Source organism: Mustela putorius, unplaced genomic scaffold (assembly GCF_011764305.1).
Source record: "Mustela putorius furo isolate JIRA1106 unplaced genomic scaffold, ASM1176430v1.1 tig00000174_pilon_pilon_pilon, whole genome shotgun sequence".
In the NCBI taxonomy this organism is placed as follows: Eukaryota; Metazoa; Chordata; class Mammalia; order Carnivora; family Mustelidae; genus Mustela; species Mustela putorius.
The window spans coordinates 34,441,162-34,459,986 of NW_025421304.1; the positions used below are offsets into that span (position 1 = coordinate 34,441,162).

The 18,825-nt window shown below is 48.8% G+C and overlaps 1 protein-coding gene and 1 long non-coding RNA gene across 2 annotated transcripts in view; one reads left to right on the plus strand and one right to left on the minus strand.

The window, feature by feature from the left end:
- The window catches only part of LOC106005950, a 56,231-nt gene extending 48,987 nt beyond the window's left edge, over positions 1-7,244 (plus strand). The window contains exons 2-3 of the long non-coding RNA XR_001179712.2: positions 6,426-6,543; positions 6,845-7,244. This is a non-coding gene — a long non-coding RNA (uncharacterized LOC106005950). The remainder of the gene's footprint in view (positions 1-6,425; positions 6,544-6,844) is intronic.
- ADAMTS18 (ADAM metallopeptidase with thrombospondin type 1 motif 18) overlaps positions 4,505-18,825 on the minus strand; it is a 69,813-nt gene continuing 55,492 nt past the window's right edge. The window contains exons 13-16 of the mRNA XM_013057004.2: positions 16,436-16,621; positions 14,844-15,056; positions 11,899-12,046; positions 4,505-6,483 (exon numbers count right to left, since the gene is read on the minus strand). Coding sequence (XP_012912458.2) covers positions 6,368-6,483; positions 11,899-12,046; positions 14,844-15,056; positions 16,436-16,621 — 663 coding nt within the window. The 3' untranslated portion in view covers positions 4,505-6,367. The remainder of the gene's footprint in view (positions 6,484-11,898; positions 12,047-14,843; positions 15,057-16,435; positions 16,622-18,825) is intronic.

An 18,825-nucleotide genomic window follows, 5' to 3' on the forward strand; every position in this document is an offset into this window, starting at 1 on the left:
TGATGTTTCTTATTAGATTTCTATCTGAAACTTTTCATTAAAATTGTCTTTAAGTGCAATAAAAGTGTTTATCTATCGAGTATAAAAATCAGTAAATACTTTACAGTCTAGTGAAAACTATACTTGCATGAAAATTATTATAACCGGACTTACATCTAGACATACCGTTAACTCACTATGTAATTTTAGGAAGGGTCCTCAAATATTTCTGTCTACCTCTGTGAGGGAGAAAGAATGAAATAACAAAATCCTCTTCCATTTCTTCATTTCTTTTTTCCAAAGATTTTATTTATTTGAGAGAGATTGAGATCAGGATCAGGGGGAGGGGTAGAGGGAGAAGCCGACTGAGCAGGGAGCCCGATGCTGGACTTGATCTCAGGACCCTGGGATCATGACCTGAGCCGAAGGCAGACACTTTACCCACTGAGCCACCCAGGTGCCCCATTTATTCCCTTCTATACAAAAAATTGCAAATGGGCTACTTTCTGTTTAATGGTATAATTTTGTGACTTTACTGTTTTTGAAGGGGAAAAGAAGTCTGCAGCCTGACCCTCATTTGCATATGTGACCTTACCATAAGTGACAACAATACAAGCCTAAAAACACACATTATCGAATATTGACTGGGACTGGGGTGAATCTAACAGTGAGGAATTAAAAACAAAATCTCAGGACTAAATGTGACCTTGGACCATTGCCCGACTGCATGGATATGCATCCTGTTTTTTAATTGCCAGTCTCTTTGGGTCAGGAACAAGATCTGTTTCGGTTTTTGGATCTCACAGATCGATAAATGCTGGTTGAAAGAACGGATGTATTTTGGATAGCAAGCATGCAGGAAAAAAACTGTGAGGGTAGGCAGAGCCCACGAAAGACTGGTCGCGACTCTGTGTGTGTCGGGGGACTTTTAGCCTGAAAGCAAATGCTAACCTCTAACAAAATGTGAAATGTTTGCGTCCTCCGCAGACCTATCTGCAAGTAATAAAGGCCCTAGACAATGTGGGCATCCTAACAAAGGGGGAAAAATGCTGAATACAATAACAATTAGGCCTTCATGGGTTTAGAACTATGCTGATACAGAAATAGATTTGTTCATTTTAAGTATCTGGGGCCAATATATATTAAAAAAAAAAAAAAAAAAAAAAAAAACCTAAGCCGCTGTAAATAATGATATGAGCCACCGAATGAGAAAAATCAGAGTCCCAGAACAGCACAGTTCTAGGGAACACGAAATTACCTTGTTTATACCTCGGTGCGGCCAAAAGCACCATCCCAGCTGGTCTTCCCTATCTTTTCAAAGTCTTTTGTTTCTTTTTCTTCTGTCGTACAGAGCTTGAAGTTACAATTTTCATTCACTTGAGTCAGCCAATGCATTTCTGGCCATTTGTAAGCAAGTGACAGTTGGCCTGATCATAAAAGGGATTAATTCACCTCTTGGCACCCAGTGTCCCCGCAGGAAGTAGGTTGGAAGCTTTCATTCTGCCTTGACTCTGGATCCCAGGAGCACAACTGGTTTTGTCATGTGCTCTGGGTTTCTCCACGCACACACGAGGTCCTGGAGTAACTTGCCAAGAGACACTTTCCAACGGGGATTTCATTGGCTTCTCTATTGAATGCCCTTTCTTTCTTCTTTTCTTTAAAAAAAAAAAAAAAAAAAAACCACACACACACACACACACACACGCACGCACGCACGGTATATGAATTCGTGCATGTGGGTGCTTGACTGAGAACTGGCCAGTTTCCCTCAAACCCTTCCATTGCCTGCCCACCAATCCTTGCTCTCGGCTACCGGCATGGTTGGGAATGAGAATACGAGACAAAGATGCCCATGGACCTGGTCCTTGCCTGGGAGTCCTCTTCATGACCCGTTACTGGCAGCCCCCAGAGCGTCCCAGGTGAATTCCATACAGAGGACGAGAGCAGGCAAGGCCCCCTTTATCACTGGCTGAGTTTAGCTCAGACCCCAGCAGACCCGTACCAGAGGGCCTGGTGCCAACGCAACTCCTTCATCGGCACAAGGAAGACGGACTCGAGCTACTTTCTTTTTTTGCCCTAGACCAGTGGTTCCAAAACTAGCTTTTCCTCAGAGCAACTTGAATGCCTTTTAAACTCTAAGTTCCCAGGCCCTACTCCCAGAATAATAAATTACATTTCTGGAATGGGACCTAGGAATGTATAAAGTAGGCTCAAACGATTGTTCACGCAGCTAATTATTTAGAAACTTGTGTCCCTGGACTTCCTCTAGAGCCAAGCTGGCTTTCAAAAGGGATGGGGCAGGGTAGGGAGAGCCTTCTTTCCGAGGAAGGGGAGCTGCTGAGCCCCACGGTAGGTGGCATGGATCTGCAGAAACCGAGGAGCCCGCAGAAGAACAGGAGAGCTGGCTTGGTCTCCTGACAAGAGGGGGCTGCCTGGTCCTTCCTGTGCTCCAGCCACAATAAAGAGGCAGGAGGGGAGTCCGGGGGAGAGGCATGTCTGGGCCTCGTCTCCAGCAGGAACAGCCTCTGGCCCTGGTTCTCCTTCAAAGACCATCTCTCAAGGGCTCTGACGGTTAACTTTATACAGTGAGCGCGCCTCTCTCTACTGAGCAGTTGGTTTAGAAATTCCATTAGCGGTAAGATGGAGGATTAAGGAGAACCCAGTGTTTGTCCTGTGTTTTCTGACATGTGGTCAGGGCACTGTGGGGCAATGCTAGTTCATGTCAGGTGATGCCCTAACTCGCGTGGGGCAGAGGCAGCCTGGATGGGGAGGCCAAGGCGAGGCAGGGAGGAGGGGCGGAAAGAAACAGCGGGGGTTGGGTCGGGGAGACATGGCCTCTAGGCTTTCCTTTTCCTTGACATTACTGTTTCTTCCTCACCCCAGTTAGGATGCTAGGAACAATCTTTCAACCTTTTTGTCCATTAGAACAATCATATAACAATTAAACAAATCACTTCTTGCTACTAAATGACCTGATTATGAACTCAGCTATGCCCCTCACTGAATGTGATTTAGGAAAACAACCATACCTGGGACGTACGGCTTCATAATGTTCCAACAGGATGGTGCTTGTGTGCAGGGGTGAGGCAATTAGTCATTACTTTGCAGAAACAAATTATACATTCAGAAAAAAACACATTCTGGACATTGCTTGTGCTGGCTTCTCTATACACAGAAATTTGAACAACAAAGTCACTTACATCATGACCCTCAGCGTCCATCAGGAAAGGTACAATTAAATATTTAGATACAATTTTCCTTTTCTCTGCTCAAAGGTAATTTAGGATTAAAGATAAAAATCATCTTAGTGAGAAGGTTGCATCTTTATCTTCTTCATGATACAAAGCTGAACATTCCTGTGAAGCTGTGAACAGCCCCCCTGTTCTCGCTGGGAATTGTTTTCTAGATGGGAATTCTGTAAACCAATTAGAGTGACTATTTTCAATGAAAATGAACAATTTAAATGTTTGTATTACTTATGGAGCTCACTTTTATGGCTACCTCAGATGAAATACAGGATCTCTCTGAATCCCAGAGTCTTCATCTGCAAAGGGAAAAAAAAAACAAACAGTATCTTTCTGGGGCACCTGAGTGGCTTAGTTGGTTAAACGTCTGCCTTTGGGTCAGGTCATGATCCCAGGGTCCTGGGATTGAGCCTGGAATCAGACTCCCTGCTCCCTAACTAGTCTTGGGAGGATGAAAAGGGGTAACATACATGAAGAGCGTGGCCCATCTCTGGTACCCATTAAACACCAAACACTACATCTATGGTTGCTTCCATTAACATTTTATCATCAAAAAGCACAAGGATACCTCCTCTCCTGCTATTTTATGTGCTATTCTATTTTTCATTCTTTTTTTTTCTATTTTTCATTCTTATCAGTTCTTTGTTTGCCAAATAGCAATAATTCATATAAAATTCTCCTAAATATGTTTTAAAGATCTGCATGCATAAATGATCCACATGTGTACACATACATTCATGTATATATTTAGGGAATATTCATATACATGTATATAATCACATGTGGAAGGAAAATATTATATATTCACATCAACTGGACTGACTTTTGCCCAGACTATTTTTATTCTCCACTGGTCTGATGATTCCAAATTTGGAAAACCTGAAATAATGGCTTTTTAATTTTTTTTCCTTCCCCTCCCCTCTTTTTGCAAAAGGATTTTGCAAAATTCTGCCATTCAAATGGAAAAAATGAAGGAGAAAGCCAATTATGTTTATGGTTTATCTAACTAACTTGGACGATTTCCATAAATGTGGACAAAGCATTAGAGCAGGAAAAAATAACTATCTCTGTTAGATGCTAAACATATCTTCCATTTTACCCCAACTTTTGGTGGTTTCTAATTTTCTCAGACACAGGCAAGAAAAATCAATTAGTGAGTATTTTCTCCTCCCAACTTCTCCTTGAGAAATTACTGAGATCCCTAATCAACGTTTATCAGCTACATGATCTTGGAAGTAACGGACTTCTAACTTATTCAAGAACTTAACAAATTTCAAAGATAAAGAAACAGAACACTTTATTATAAAACTTATAAAATAATTAAATATTACACATATATTTTGACTTTTCTCTATAACCCATTGCTTTATTCAACATTTTTCCTCAGAATTAATATCACTTACTCAGAGAAGCAAGTGAGAACACATAAGAATAGGCTATTAATAAATTAATTTTTCCATAAAATAATAAAATGATCATTATATAAAGAAACAAATAACTTGCAATTTTTCGGAGGGCAAGGGGGTGGGTGATGTGGAACTGTGTGTTTCTGATGATAGAATGGCCACTACTCTAGGCCAGGCCCAGTGGATTGAGAGACTATTCTAATCCAATTTCTCTGAGATTCAAGAACGCATGATTTTGATTAGAATGGCAACAAAGGATGCTCTAAATTTAACAAACCACTGTCTAGTTGGTTGTGCTGAGCTGGCAAATCCCAGTTTGAATTGTGACTTTATAAAGCAGTAAAACTGGGTTACATTCATCAAAGAAATTGAGGAATAGAGTAGAATTATATAAATATGCCCATTTTAACCACATCTCAAAAAATTACAGAAGGACTCAGTCTTGTAAGTTACTTTGGTTTTGGCAAAACAGTGTGGTATTTTCCAATTGAGAACAATTTTAAGCTCATTAGTGCCTATCAACAGCTGGCTTCTGATGACTGAAAATATCATCTGAAAGATTATAAAATATTCTCATTCATCGAAGGATCTTGGCTTATTATGATTTATTAATATTAACTTAGCAAGAAGACAGATGGGTTTCTCTGTTGCCAGTATTTTTTTCTTGTTAACTAAATCTTAGGGAAAATTTAAACATGACCATTGGTAAGAAAGAACCACAAGTGGTCTTTAATTTTCCAAGCAGCTCTGATAATATGTAGGGAGCCTTATAAATGCAGGTCTGCTCTCCTTCAAAACACTGCTGTTCTGCTATTTAGCTCCTCCTAGAGTTTTACCAGAAATGACCGTCTTGCCAGTTCTGATTCCCAAAGAGCAGATTAGGGGCTTCCGTGGACTTGTTCAGCTAGCACCGGAAGTTACGAGGTTGACGTACTGTGTAGGGCGTCAACATATGCCTTTTATGTGAGTTTGTGGGCTTTTCTTTTTTCAGAGTCTTGAAGTTCACTTAACTGGGGATCTTAAATAATCCATGTTGCCCTGTTTCCAGAATATTCCTTGGCATACTTTTCAAGTGTGACTTTTAGTCTTGGACACTCTCTAAGCAGAATATAGTCTAAACAAAATAATAAAAACAACACACGCACACTGGATAAAAATAACACAAGGCTTGCTATTCCAGCAGCAAGCACAGTTATGAGCACCTTTCTGCTTCCCGTGGAACTCCTCCTTGGGGCTGGCCACAGTGTCCGTCACACTGTGAGCTCTGAGCAACACGAGGCAAGGGGTTCCATTTGTATCTGATTGCTCCAAGGCTCCATCTTGGACCCGAAGTCTGAAAGCACCTTTTCAACCCAGATGTCTTTGCCGTGGAACCCTCTGAAGTTCATAGAGGGACCCTCCCCACGGTGACCAGATTCTCACTTTGTCAAAATTAAAACGTGACATCTCTCAGTGGGATGCATCACTTCTTTCGTTGTCACAGTGCAAATCGAAGTTATGTTGTCTTTTCTTGTGGAAGTCCAATTTGCCCTTGCTTCCCATTTTCAAGTGCTTTGGAGTACCATGTGCTTTGGGGAAGTGGATAGGGAGCCTGTCCTCGAGAGCCCATTCCACTGATGGCCGCAGCCGCGCATGGGTGGTCTGCAGTGTTCGGCTTTCAGTGGGGGATTGGTCTCTCCAGAGGCGAGAGGGAAGACCTTGCCCTCGAGTGTTGTGAGGGGTGGGGTGGGTCGTTGATCAGCTCTTCCTCGTGCATGACTTGCAGCACTGTTGACCATAAAATTTGTGGTTGCAGACGCCATGTTGAGGAACTAGGGGACACCAGCTGAAGAAATCGACACAGGATGGATCCTCTGCAGGGAGAGAAAAAAAATTGTTCACTCCTCAGGAGGAAGCTTAGCCTTTTCCTTAAGGTGAGAGCCTGTGGGTCAAAGACCTCAGACATACCTGCCTCCTGCCTCTGAGTGGTTCTGCTCCTGTACTAGGACTTGGCTGGGAGGGAGGAGGAGCAGGATTAAGACATCAAGAGGGACTAGGGCCCTTAGCGAAATGTCAGCTGGTGGGGGGAGTGGATGTTAAAAGAAAGTGTCATATCCAGCCCAAGATTCCTGTTGGATCCTCCCCAGCGGCCTGGGAGCCACCACGTTGTGTCCTTAGCCCAGCCTGGGAGGAATGCCCTGGGGGTCTTGTTAAACCAGTGTTTCTGATTCCCAGGGTCTGGAGTGAGCTGGGAGCCGCTGCCGCCTGGTCCACGGACTTTATTTTGGGGAACAGGAGGCCTGCGATACGGGAGTGAGCACACCGAGACTGATGGCCCAGCTGCGGTGCTCTAGGTTGATTTCAAATAAATCTCCCAGCCCATCTGTAACAGAGTGAATTTACGTCAACAGCAGGCCTGACTTCTCTTGTTGACAGATGGGATTACGGATTGAAAGCAGAACGCGGCACACCGGGGATTCTCACGCAGAAGGACCTCACTAGGTACAGAAGGCACGCGAAGCTGTACGTGAGATGTTCTTCCTGTAAACCTCAGCGCCCATTTTAGGAGTCAAGGTCTTAGCCATTTTACCAGATTCTCAAGGAATTCTGACTTCAGACGTGTTTATGGTCTACCCTCGACGTGAGTGAGTTCTCTCAGTCATGGTGGGAAGTGTTTTCCCTTCGTCTCTGCAAGGCTCCAAAGTCACTTTACCTTCACTTTCACTTTGCCCCCCCCCCCCCCCCCCCCCCCCCCGCTGCCCACAGGCACTCACCCAGCTCCCTTTTAAAATGATCCCGAAGTAGCTCTGCTCTGTACCCTGTGTCCCTGGACATGGCAGGCCAGGCTCTTGGCTCTCCTCTTTCTTTTCCTGCTGTTCCCGACTTGAACTCTGCCTCTCTGTGAGTCAGAACTGCCTACACTTCCTTCCCCTGCCCTCGCTCTGCTGCCGACAATACAGCCTCCGCACCCATCTCGGAGTAGCGCTGCTGATCCCCGAACGGACAAGTCAGTTCAGGTCACGCATGTCTCAGCCCCCGACTCTCCCTGGGGCCCCTCCATCCACCCACAGTGAAAGGCTTAGTCCTTACCATGGCTGACAAGGTCTTAGGATCTGGTCCCCCCACTACTGCTTGACCTCATCTTCCTCTTCTCGTCCCCTCCCTCACATGGGCCACCTGGGGGATGCCTTAACGTGCCAGGCACATGGTGGCTTTCCCCAGCCATCTCCTGCCCCAGACCCCTTCTATTCCTTTATGTCTCTGCTCAGAGGTCACTGGCAGACAGCAGGGCCTTCCGGGACTCCCCCAGATAAGCAGAGTGCTCTGCGGCCACCCAGAAAACACTCCCTACTCCCCACCTCACTTGATTTTCCTACCTCGGGGCTATCAGTGCTCATCCCATTCTGTGCTGCCTGTCTGGTTCCTCTCTAGAACCTAAGATCCTTGAGAGCAGAGGTTCCGTCTACTGTTTTCATTACTTCATTCCCAATGCGTAGTGCCTATCACAAAGTAGCTGCTCAGGAAATATTTGTTGAAAAAATATACCAGTTTCCCTGTAACCATCATGGCTAGAATAACCAATGTGAAATCTACAGTGTCCCAACTTGGGTCGAAAGGTGAACTAAGAGCATCTTTCTTTTCTTTTCAGTAACTCCTGGATCTGAAGCCTAAAGAATGTTCTGACGGGTTGGTAAAGACAGGAGAGAGCAAAGAAGAATCAAGAATGATGATGTGCTTTTTGCCCTGGGCATCTAGAAGGAGGTGTATGGAGGTGGACGATCACAGGGCAGGGGTGCGATCCCTTACCTCAGAGATACAAGTCAGACGTGCGATGAACACTCGTCTATGCTCTGGCTCATGTCTCCGTATTCACCTCTGGTTGTGTCTAATACCAACTTGGACAGTGTCTTCTAGCCCAGCTACCGAACACGCAGCCTCCTCCATCAGAATGTACACCTGAATCACTTTCTACTTAAATTGTAGAGATTATCCTACTGATGTAGTGGAAATGCCGCATCAGGATGAAAACAGACCGCTAAAAGCATGACCCTAACTGCAGTACTGTAGCAACGCTTACTGCTTTCGAGGTAAGAACGGGATCTCGGCTGGCTGCTGCGGCTTGTGCTTTGAGCTCACTTTAAGTCTGGAAGCAGAAGGGAGGTTTATCGCCGAGCCATCGAGATGAGCACTGGGTTTGATTGCGGCTACTCTGGGGATGACCGACAGCTGGTTATTTGAGCTTCTGCTGTCACATGTTTCGTGTGTGCTGTTGAGGATGACCCTGGTGTCCTATTCTTTGCCTCACATCCCGCAGGCAGACCGTTGACAAGTATTATACATGAGCTCAGTCTTCAGAATACACCAGCACCCAGCCTCTCCCAGTACGGCCACTGCCTTCACAGAACCTCCTCCTCCCGCTCTGGACCCCTGTGCTCTTCTCTGGGTAACTGCCGGGGACCTTCCCACAAGTCCGATCCCACGGCTCCTCTGCTCCAAGTTCTCCATTAGCTTCCATCTCACTCAGGTAAATCTTCAGTCCTTACAAAGACTGACAAGGCCCCTAGGACCAGCTTCCGCTCATCACCTAACCCCTGTCCACTCTAGACATCTGACTCCAGGTGTCTTACTGTTTCTTGATCAGATTCACACGTTCCCACCTCAGGGCCTTTGGATGTGCTGGTCCCCCTTCCAGGAACACTGTCCTTCTAGATACATGCATAGTTCACCTTCCGGTAGATCCATGTCTGGATCATATCATCCTTTAGTCTCTCTAAACCAGTCCCCCCCCCTTTACCCCCTAATCCTTCTCATTCTCTAGACCCTGCTTCAGTTTTACTTTCTACTTTATTAGCTGACATTGTATATTTATTGCTTGGCCTGTTGTTCGTTTCCAGATAGGAGGTAGAAACCCTGGCCATTTTGTCCACTGTTCTAACTACAGGCAGACATCAGAACAGTTCCCAGTTCACAGGGAGTCCGAAATAGACATGGAAACCCTGAATCATCTTACTTCACTCCCAGTGATCTTTTCAGGTAAGCATTATTTCTTCGTTTTATGAAGAGTTCAAGAGCTTGCCTGTGGCCACAAACCAGTCAATGGTAGCGTGTGGACGCAAATCCTTTTTGTGACGTCAGAGTCCGTGCTCCTCTCCATGTGAGGAGGGGAGATTCCAAGAGGAATAAACTTACTCCCATTGGGGGCTGCTCATCGCCAGCCAAATCCCACTAGGCTGCAGCCCAGGCCTCGTCCCAACTGTGTCAACAACCACTCACAATACCGTGATGACTGATGTCGCTGCCCGAGGCTTCCTTCTTTTCTGAATAAGGTTTACATTTAAAATAGGCACAATGCCAGCTCATACAATGCTTTCCGGATCCAGATCCAGTGAAGACCCAGGCAGAGCCTCCCACAGTGCAGACAGCACCGAGTGAGTGGCCCTAGACTGGCTACCAGCGTGGGGGTGGGGCAGGGGGGTCCGAGCGACGGCACACACACTTGGCTGTCCTGCAAGACACGATGGTGCCAGTCTGGGCAGAACTGTCTACTCTCAACTCTTGGAGGGGAAGGCGGTGCCTCAAAAGCACGGTGCCTCATGGGAGTCTCACAGAAGATTCTAAGAATTAAACCTTCTTCCCTTTGGCACCATGGGTTTGCTTACTGTCCACTAATGTTTGTGGAAAACTAAGTGTTAGAAAACACACTCCAGTTCCACCTGTGGTCAGCCTGCCAATGATGTGAGGAGGAAGACGAACCCAGCAGCAGTTTGGGCACGGCCCTGTCCCGGGGAGGCCTTCAACTGCGTAAAAACCACGGGCCACATTTGTGCCAAGAAGAAATACTCAGGGTTATGCCTTTCATATCTGCCTTCTTACCCTACTCCTCTTTACAAAAGAGACCTCACGTGGTCAGGAGGCACGGAGAGGGGTCCTTCTCAGAGCCCCTTCTCGTCCCGCCGTCTTCCACTGCCCCCATCCCTGCGACCCGCGGAGCACGGACCTCCGCTATGACGCTGGTAACGCTCCACCACGCGCACCTGTTGTCCCGTCTTCCTCCTCCTCTGAGACACTGACTCCTTGTACCTTAAGAACAGGATGTCACCTTGTTATCTGTAGAAGAATGCTAGGGATCTGCAGCAGGTGCTTAGTGACCTGGCTTGGAAGGAATAAGAGAACCTCATGGTACTGGACCCCCAATCTCCCACCTAACACGTGCTGAGCATTGACAGTGTGCCTGGCGGGGTGCCGGATGAACAGAATAGTAACACCAAGGGCCTCCCCGCAATCCTGGATCTTATCTGTCTGGTTCTCCCCGCCTTGTACTCCTGCCCAGGAGATACTGCTGAGCCACGGTCTTGATCAGCCGTTCCCTACAGCCTGTCGCCGGGGTCATGCACTTCGGACTCTGGGCATGTGTCTGGGGCCAGCTGACTAGAGGGAGGGGGGAAACGTCACCAAGGGGGAAGAAAGGAGGCAACAACTTAGAAACGCAACGTGATAGGGACGGGGGAGAGCCGAGGAGTCAGAGTCCCGAGTCTGATTCCCCGCAGATGGGAGAGCACGGGGTAAGAAGTAAGCCAGCCCTGGAAAAGCCAGGACGGGATGAAAAGACAATGTGGCAGGCCCCTGGCGGGAACCTGACTCTTCGGCACAAGGAAATCTGAGGGGCGGAGGAGACCTTCCCTGGTGTGTTTGTCAGGGGTCTTTGAGAAGGAAGTTGAGCCAGTGAAAGCCAGTCTTGCTTGCTCACGTAATCCAGTGTCCCACTGTGCCTCCAGCACACGCCGCACGGCGTGGGAATGGACTGTTACCAAGGAAACACGCACGGTGTGGTCTGAGGATGCCGCACGTTCCCTGACGGACTGTAACTCACCTGCCTCCTCCGCTAACACGTGAGTTCAAGGACGATCCCCCTTCACGCTTGGGTTTCCACCGACAGCCCTAATCTTGGGCTCATGGTAGTTACATTTTCATTTTCCTATGTAACTAAAACCGTGTTAAGAAACTGACCTGCATGATTGCTATTTCCCCCTTTTAGAGTAAGAAGTAAGGCTCACCAGCCTCATCGCAGAATTAAATGTTCCCTGCATGGGTGTGCAAACGAGATCCTTGTGAGCAGGAATGCCCCCAGATTTGTGCCCTGTACCCCCGTGGGGGGCGCCGTTCACACAGACAGGGTGGGAATAGCACCCCCTAGTGGCGCTGCAGGGCATAAACACCACCACACAGGAGGGGTTTTGGAAAAGTTCTCGGAGGACAAATCCGATGAGCTGGGGTGGGGGGCCAGTTACCTCTCTTGTCGGGAGCCGGACAGAAGTTGGTATTACAGGCTTGTAGCACCGGAGGCTTCTGGTGGAGCGGACAGCTGGCGGCAGGCCGGCCCTGCTGCACACAGTGGACCGAGCGCGTCTGCACACCCCCTCCGCAGGTCACCGTGCACTGCATAAGGGGGCAAGAGGAAGGAGTCAGCAGCACTCAGAGGGAGGGTGCTTGTGGCGGTCAGAGATGTCCAATAGAAGGCATCTCCACGCTCCATGCCAAACCCGGGCGCCCTGTTGATGAAGCCAGGAGTGGCCAGAGCCTGGCATGTATGCTCACGTCCCGTCGAACATGCAGCAGGCGTGATCTGATCAGAAGGGGATCCGCGGCAAACGTTCTCTCTCTTGCCCTAGAGTGTGTCTCCAGTTAAGTGACTGTAACGAAGATGGCTTCCAGAAATACAGAAGCTGCCATAAGGATGCAGAACAAATCATCCCAGTATTTAAAGAATTCCAGATAATCTCCGCAGAGGCGGGGGGGGGGGAGACATGGGGGACGGTTCAGAATTAGGACAGCGAAGAAATAATACTTTATCCGAGGCAGCTTTGGAATCCTGTCCTCGGTGCCTGGCCAAAGTCCGAGTTGGTCTGGTGGGTGTGGTGCTTCCTAGAAATCAAGGATCTTGCGCTTCCATTAAAACAACAACAAAAAAAAGATGACTAACAAGGACTATCACCTTTTTTTTTTTCCTCAGACATATATTTTATACCAAAAGAATAAATGAAATATCAGGAAAAAAGCCCTAGACATGGATTATCTTTTGTTTTGCTTTTAAAAATGCACTACATTGTTCTTAGTGCAGATAGGTGAAGAGTTTATCCAGGACAAGCATCGTTATAGGGACTGGTGTCTGGGAGGGGAAAACCAGCAGGGATGGAAAACATACGAGGTTTGGTTCTGGAGTCTAGCTGATGAGGGATACATAATCACACTGGTTTCCTTTGCTTTTCTTCATGGTTTAGTTCTCAGATCCTCCAATACACGCACACACACACATACACATTTTATTAGACATTTATACATGTGTATGTATGTGCATTTACAAATACGTATGCACACAAAAATGAACTATTGGGGCTTCATCAAGATCAAAAGGTTTTGCAAAGGAAACAGTCAACAACACCAAAAGACAATGGACAGAATGGGAGCAGATATTCACCAACGGCATATCAGAAAAAGGGCTAGTATCCAAAATCTATAGAGAACTTATCAAACTAAAAACCCAAAGAACAAATAATCCAATCAAGAAATGGGCAGAAGACATGCACTTTCTGCAAAGAAGACATCCAGATGGCCAACAGACACATGAAAAAGTGCTGAACATCACTCGGTATCAGGGAAATACAAATGAGAACCACAGTGAGATCCCACCTCACGCCAGTCAGAATGGCTAAAAGTAACCATTCAGGAATGACCGGTGTTAAGCTCCTGTAGCCACTCTGGAAAACAGCATGGAAGTTCCTAAAAAAGTTGACAATAGAGCTACCCTATCACCCAGAAATCGCACTAATGGGTATTTACTCCAAGGATACAAATGTAGTGATCTAAAGGGGCACATGTACCCCAATGTTCACGGCAGCAATGTCCACAATAGCCAAACTATGGAAAGAACCTAGATGTCCATCAACAGATGAATGGATAAAGAAGATGTGGTATATATATACAATGGAATACTATGCAGCCTTCAAAAGAAATGAAATCTTGCCATTTGCAATGGCGTGGATGGAACTGGAAGGTATGCTGAGTGAAATCAGTCAGTCAGAAAAAGACAATTATCTTATGAATCTCTGATATGAGGAATGTGAGAGGCAGGGCCGGGGGTGGTGGGGGTAGGCAGGGAAAAAAATCAAACAAAATGGGACCGGGGAAGGAGACAAACCAGAAGAGACTCCATCATAGGAAACAAAGTGAGGGTTGCTGGGGTGAGGGGAGGGACAGGGTGGCTGAGTGATGAGGGACACGGGGGAGGAAATGTGCTATGGTGAGTGTTGTGAAGTGTGTCAGACCGAGGGCTCACAGACCTGTACCCCTGGGGCAAGTAATACATTTTATTTTAATTAAAAAAAAACACATATGCACGCCTATAAACACACACATTCTACACTGTGTGTACGTACGCTTACTTACAGAGACACGGATCTACAGACCTACCTTTGTGCTCGCACATGCCCCAGCCCAGCCCCTGTGTCTGTCATGGGGTAGGCAGCACCCCTCCAGCGGGCAAGTTCTGTAAAGAGCTCCTTGACCTCTGCTGGTCGGGAAGGGTGAGGACACAACACAGCTTCTCTCCCAGACTCTGCTTCACACGCCAACCTCGCCAATCAGAACCAAACCACTTTAACCAAAATTTCACGGGAGTCTTCTGAGAAAAAGGGTGCCTCTCACCTCTCATGTGTTTACAAGCCTGGGGGTTTCCTGCCTGAATTGACCCAAGCCGAGCTTTCCCTGCCTCCTCTACAAAACAGGCACAAAAGCACCCACAAGCAAGGCGGCTTCCATAAATGCCAGCTATTACGTCATTCAGCAACTGGACGCAAAAACCAAAGGTGTCGAGACGAAGAGCAGTGTTTCTAGAATACAGGAGGCTCCCGGGGATCTTGAGAGCAGCAGCAAGAGTGAACAGCTGGGGCCACGGGACCAGTCTGGTCTAGGTGCTTTATGTTATCGTAGGTGCGCAGGAAGAGATGAGCTCTTCGATAGCGTCTTGGTTTTCCAGCGGTGACAGCTGGAGCTCCCAGGTGACAGAAGCAGCCCGGGGCCATGCAGGTGGCACAGCTCCCCGAGATCGTGAGGTCTCCCAAACCTGAGCTGCTGCTCTTGACCTTTGGATGGGTCCTTGGCGGCGGGGGGGCGGGGAGGGGGTTGGGGGGCGGCTGCCCCCATTCTGGGAATGTGACGGGAATCCGCCGGCACTCACCTGCTGCCATGGGGATGGGAACCACACAGCAGCCACGCCGAAGCTGGGGCGGGCGGGACAGGTCCCTCGCTGGCAGGTTTCTTCCAAGTTGAGGTTTGGTTTCTTAATACTGCGGCACCTTCGCTCCGGGAAGGTGATCAGCTTTCCCTGGAAGGGCTTCTCGCTGCATTTCATCTCCCTCCGCCTCACGCCCAAGCCGCAGGTCATCGAGCACTAGGAGCCGAGAAGGGAGGCGTTAGGTGTGCAGAGCCCCACGGTCAAGTGTGCGGAGCAGATGCACCATCCGCGGGACGTTCTAGGAATGGGATCACGCCAGGTCAACCACGTGTGACCCTAAAGGCCAGGTGACCGCATCCCTCCTGCTACTGCAAAGAAACCAAAGGCTGGAGAATTCGAGTAACTGTCCCCACATCTCAGAGCTTATCAGCACCAGAAACAGAACGGGGCACTGTCCCGCGGCGAGGCTCTGCGGTGAAGTGGCTAGCTCAAGGCCACAGCCGGAGTGCATACTGCAGGGAAACGGGGTGAGTCTGACTGACTGACCCACGCATTTTGCTGTCAGGCTCTGACGTCTCCAGGAAAGCGGGGGGGAAGAGCGGTGGGCGCGCTGCTGTGTGTGTGACTTACCATTTGGGCAGAATCAAAGGACACGGACGGCCAGACCCAGGGGCTGCTGGGCCGGAGGTCCTGCTTCTGCCGCACCGCACCGACCCCACTGTTGACCCCCGTCCTGGCCCGTTTTCCACCCCAAACTGCGATCTCCTCCCGGGCAGAGACCTCGTCCCACCAGTGGCTGCCGCAGACTTCAGGCTGGGCTCCTCGTGTCACATTTCCGCTGGCTGGAGCTTCCCCCACCACAGACCTAGGGCACATCGTCCCGCAGTCTTCTCCCCTCCACCCGCGTGTGCCCGGAGGGGGCGGCGGCCTCCCGAGGAACTCAAGATTCCGCGGCTCTCCACTCCCGCAACACGCGTCTCTCGCTCCCATCACGGCAGCCCCCTGTGAGCACACCTCGCCTGTCCTAAGGGCTGTCTGCTTTATGTTGGGTTGTTCTGGGTCCTAAGTGGCCCTGACACTGGGGTCCCATGAGGCTTTTCAGCTTCTACCGCCCCCTCGCCCCACTGTCTCGGGTGTGTCATCCTCTCTCCCCTCACCCTGGTACGGGGCACACCTTCCATCTGGAACAACCTTCCCGACCCCATCCCTGCCCAGTTCTGGGTCATCCTTCTGACTCGTGCTCCCTGGAAAGTCTCTCCTGACAGAGACGCCTCTTGGTGGCGGGGCTGAGGGACCCCAAGCGCTCCGGTGGCATCACGGACCCCCCCGCCCCACTGCAGCACTCTGCACACCCTCCCCGAGGTGCCCTACACACACAGGGGGAGTTGTGCACTTTTCACGCCCAGGCACGGGCCTGCTCACTGCGATGGGTGCTTCAATGCGGGGTTTGGGGAAAGGTGAGGAGGGAAGAATGGATCATTAGTCGGCACCTGCTATGTATGTGGATGAGGAAGGAGGTCTGAGCCTCTGGGCGCCAGCGGGTGAACGGGAGCATTCGAACCCACAACCCAGCAGTACCGACGCTCAACTCCTACCTCACTCCAGGAAGAGACCACCCACTGCAGCCGGGTGTTTTTGGGGCATCGTCCCAGCACACAGCCCTCCTGGGACTCTGGCTTCGGGCTGCTGGAGCACAGGGTCTCTGAGACATTCTCTGCTGTGGGGGAGCTTTTGCAAAGGACTTCACGCTTCCTCACCCCTCGCCCGCAGCTCTTGGAGCACTGGAGATGGGGAAAATAAAGTCATTTGCCTGCTTGTTTCAAATGGTTCTCCTCCAGGTGAACATGGAGAACGTACAAATGAGGTATTCAACAAGTTCTTCTTAAGCTTTAAAACCAAATGCCAGGTAAAATCCCTTGCAGACAGTAGGAGAAATGTTTCCTCCCTCTGAGGCCTTAAATGCAGGTCAGCATTCCCCTTCAGCATCTGAATGCTCAGGGGCTGCTGGTTGCCCCGGGGCTGGAGACAAGGTTCTCTCTCCAGGGCGCACACGGTTCCCGGGAGAACGCTCCGTGCCTGCTCCCCGGGTCCAGCAGTGGCTCGCTCTCTGGCACAAGGCAGAGCTGGTCTGGGCACTTGCTAAGGAGGCTCATTGTGCATCTGATGGAAGCGTAATAGAAACAGATGCGCACCTCTAAGAGCAAGAGACCGGGACATTGATAAAAATGGGTGGAGGGTGTCCAGTTCTTCTTCCGATCTGCTGCCTAGGGGGTGGGCAAAGCACTCGGTCAATGTCGGAATGAACCTGTGTGTTGGGCCAGTCACCCCCGCGCTCTTACTTTGTTGCCCTTCCCTCCCCAGGACTCTCTGAAACAGACAAGGCTTGGGGGAGAACCTCCCGGCTTTCAGATGAGCGGTTGAAAACTGGTCAGAGTCACTTGGAAGCTATCGGCTCCCGGTCTGGGTCTGCCCTCAAGGGACACGCCCCCCTCCCCAGCCTTGGTTTCTGAGCAGAAGGGTCATATGAAATGTGACCCTCTTGCCTTGGCTCTTGGTCAACATGCAAACATCTGGGCACAACTGCGAGCCTCCTCCGAGAGCAACAGGACTTCTGGCTGTTCACGCCCTGAAGGGAGCGGGATGACAGAGCCAATACTGCCATAATCTGCGAACCACAGCAGCAGAATGGCTTTCCACGCAATGAGGCATGCGTGTTGACTTGTGTCCACAGCCTTCTTCTACCACCCCTCTGAGATCCCTGCTGTCGTCCTATTCTCCAGAAGGGCCAGCTGAGAACTTAGAGAACTTGACCCAGATCAGTCAGGCAGCCGTCATGAAGCGGAGACAGGCAGACAGACTTGGGCGTATCAGACGGGGGGGGGGGGCACACCGCGGACGCATGCCTTCGTTCATTCAAGATTCTAGGTGGTTGACCCCTTTCAATAGAATTCTTACTTTGTTTTTCTGGGGTTTCTCCCCTATTTAAAAAATTATTATTATTTTTTTAAGAATGATCAAACATTTTAAAATTGTTTCCCAGAGGGTTTGAGAGACATGGTCTCTGAAAACAAGTTGAGGTAACAAATTTGGAGGGACTCCTTTCAGATTTGTCATGAAGATGTTCCCAAAGGGACACAGTTGGTCTTAGTAAACGATAATGAAATATACAAAAAACTAAGGACACAAAATACTCTCTCAAGATATTTCCATGTCCAATCTGGGGCAAACTCCATTTCATGAGGTCACATTTGGAACTGCTGGGTCCCCTAATTCTTTTCCCCATGCCTACCACACACATTTGGCTAAAACAACCTTGTGAATTTTCTTTCCTCTTGTAAAGTAGACCTCCCTACCTACAGAGAAAGAGACCAGACATAACCCTATATCCTATTCAGTTTGACCTTCTGTTATAAATTAATATGTTCCTTCATTTTATTTTTGTTTTTTTAAAGATTTTGTCCATTTGAAAGGGAGTGAGAGAGCGAGAGAGCACAAGTGGAGGAGGGGCAGAGGGAGAGGGAGAAGCAGGCTCCCAGCTGAGCAGGGAGCCTAACATGGGGCTCCATCCCAGGACACTGGGATCACAACTGAGCCGAAGGCAGATGCTTAACCATCTGGCCACCCAGGTGCCTGTTTCTTCATTTTAAAGCATTACTAATGCATGTCAAAAATACTCTCTCCCAGCGCTAGCTCCTTATTCCTCTAACAGAGTTGTAACCTTCAGAAAAATTCCATGTCCTATTATTAAAACAAAAGCCTTAATCTGAATTCTGTTGGGGATGTGACAGTACACAGCTATCCTTAATCAGTAATCAATGCTCCGAGGGGCACCTCGGTGGCTTAGTCGTTAAGCATCTGCCTTCAGCTCAGGTCATGATCCCAGGGTCTGGGATCGAGCCCCACATCGGGCTCCTTGCTCAGTGGGGAGCCTGCTTCTCCCTCTGCCTTCCACTCTGCCTACCTGTGCTCTATCTCTCTGAAAATA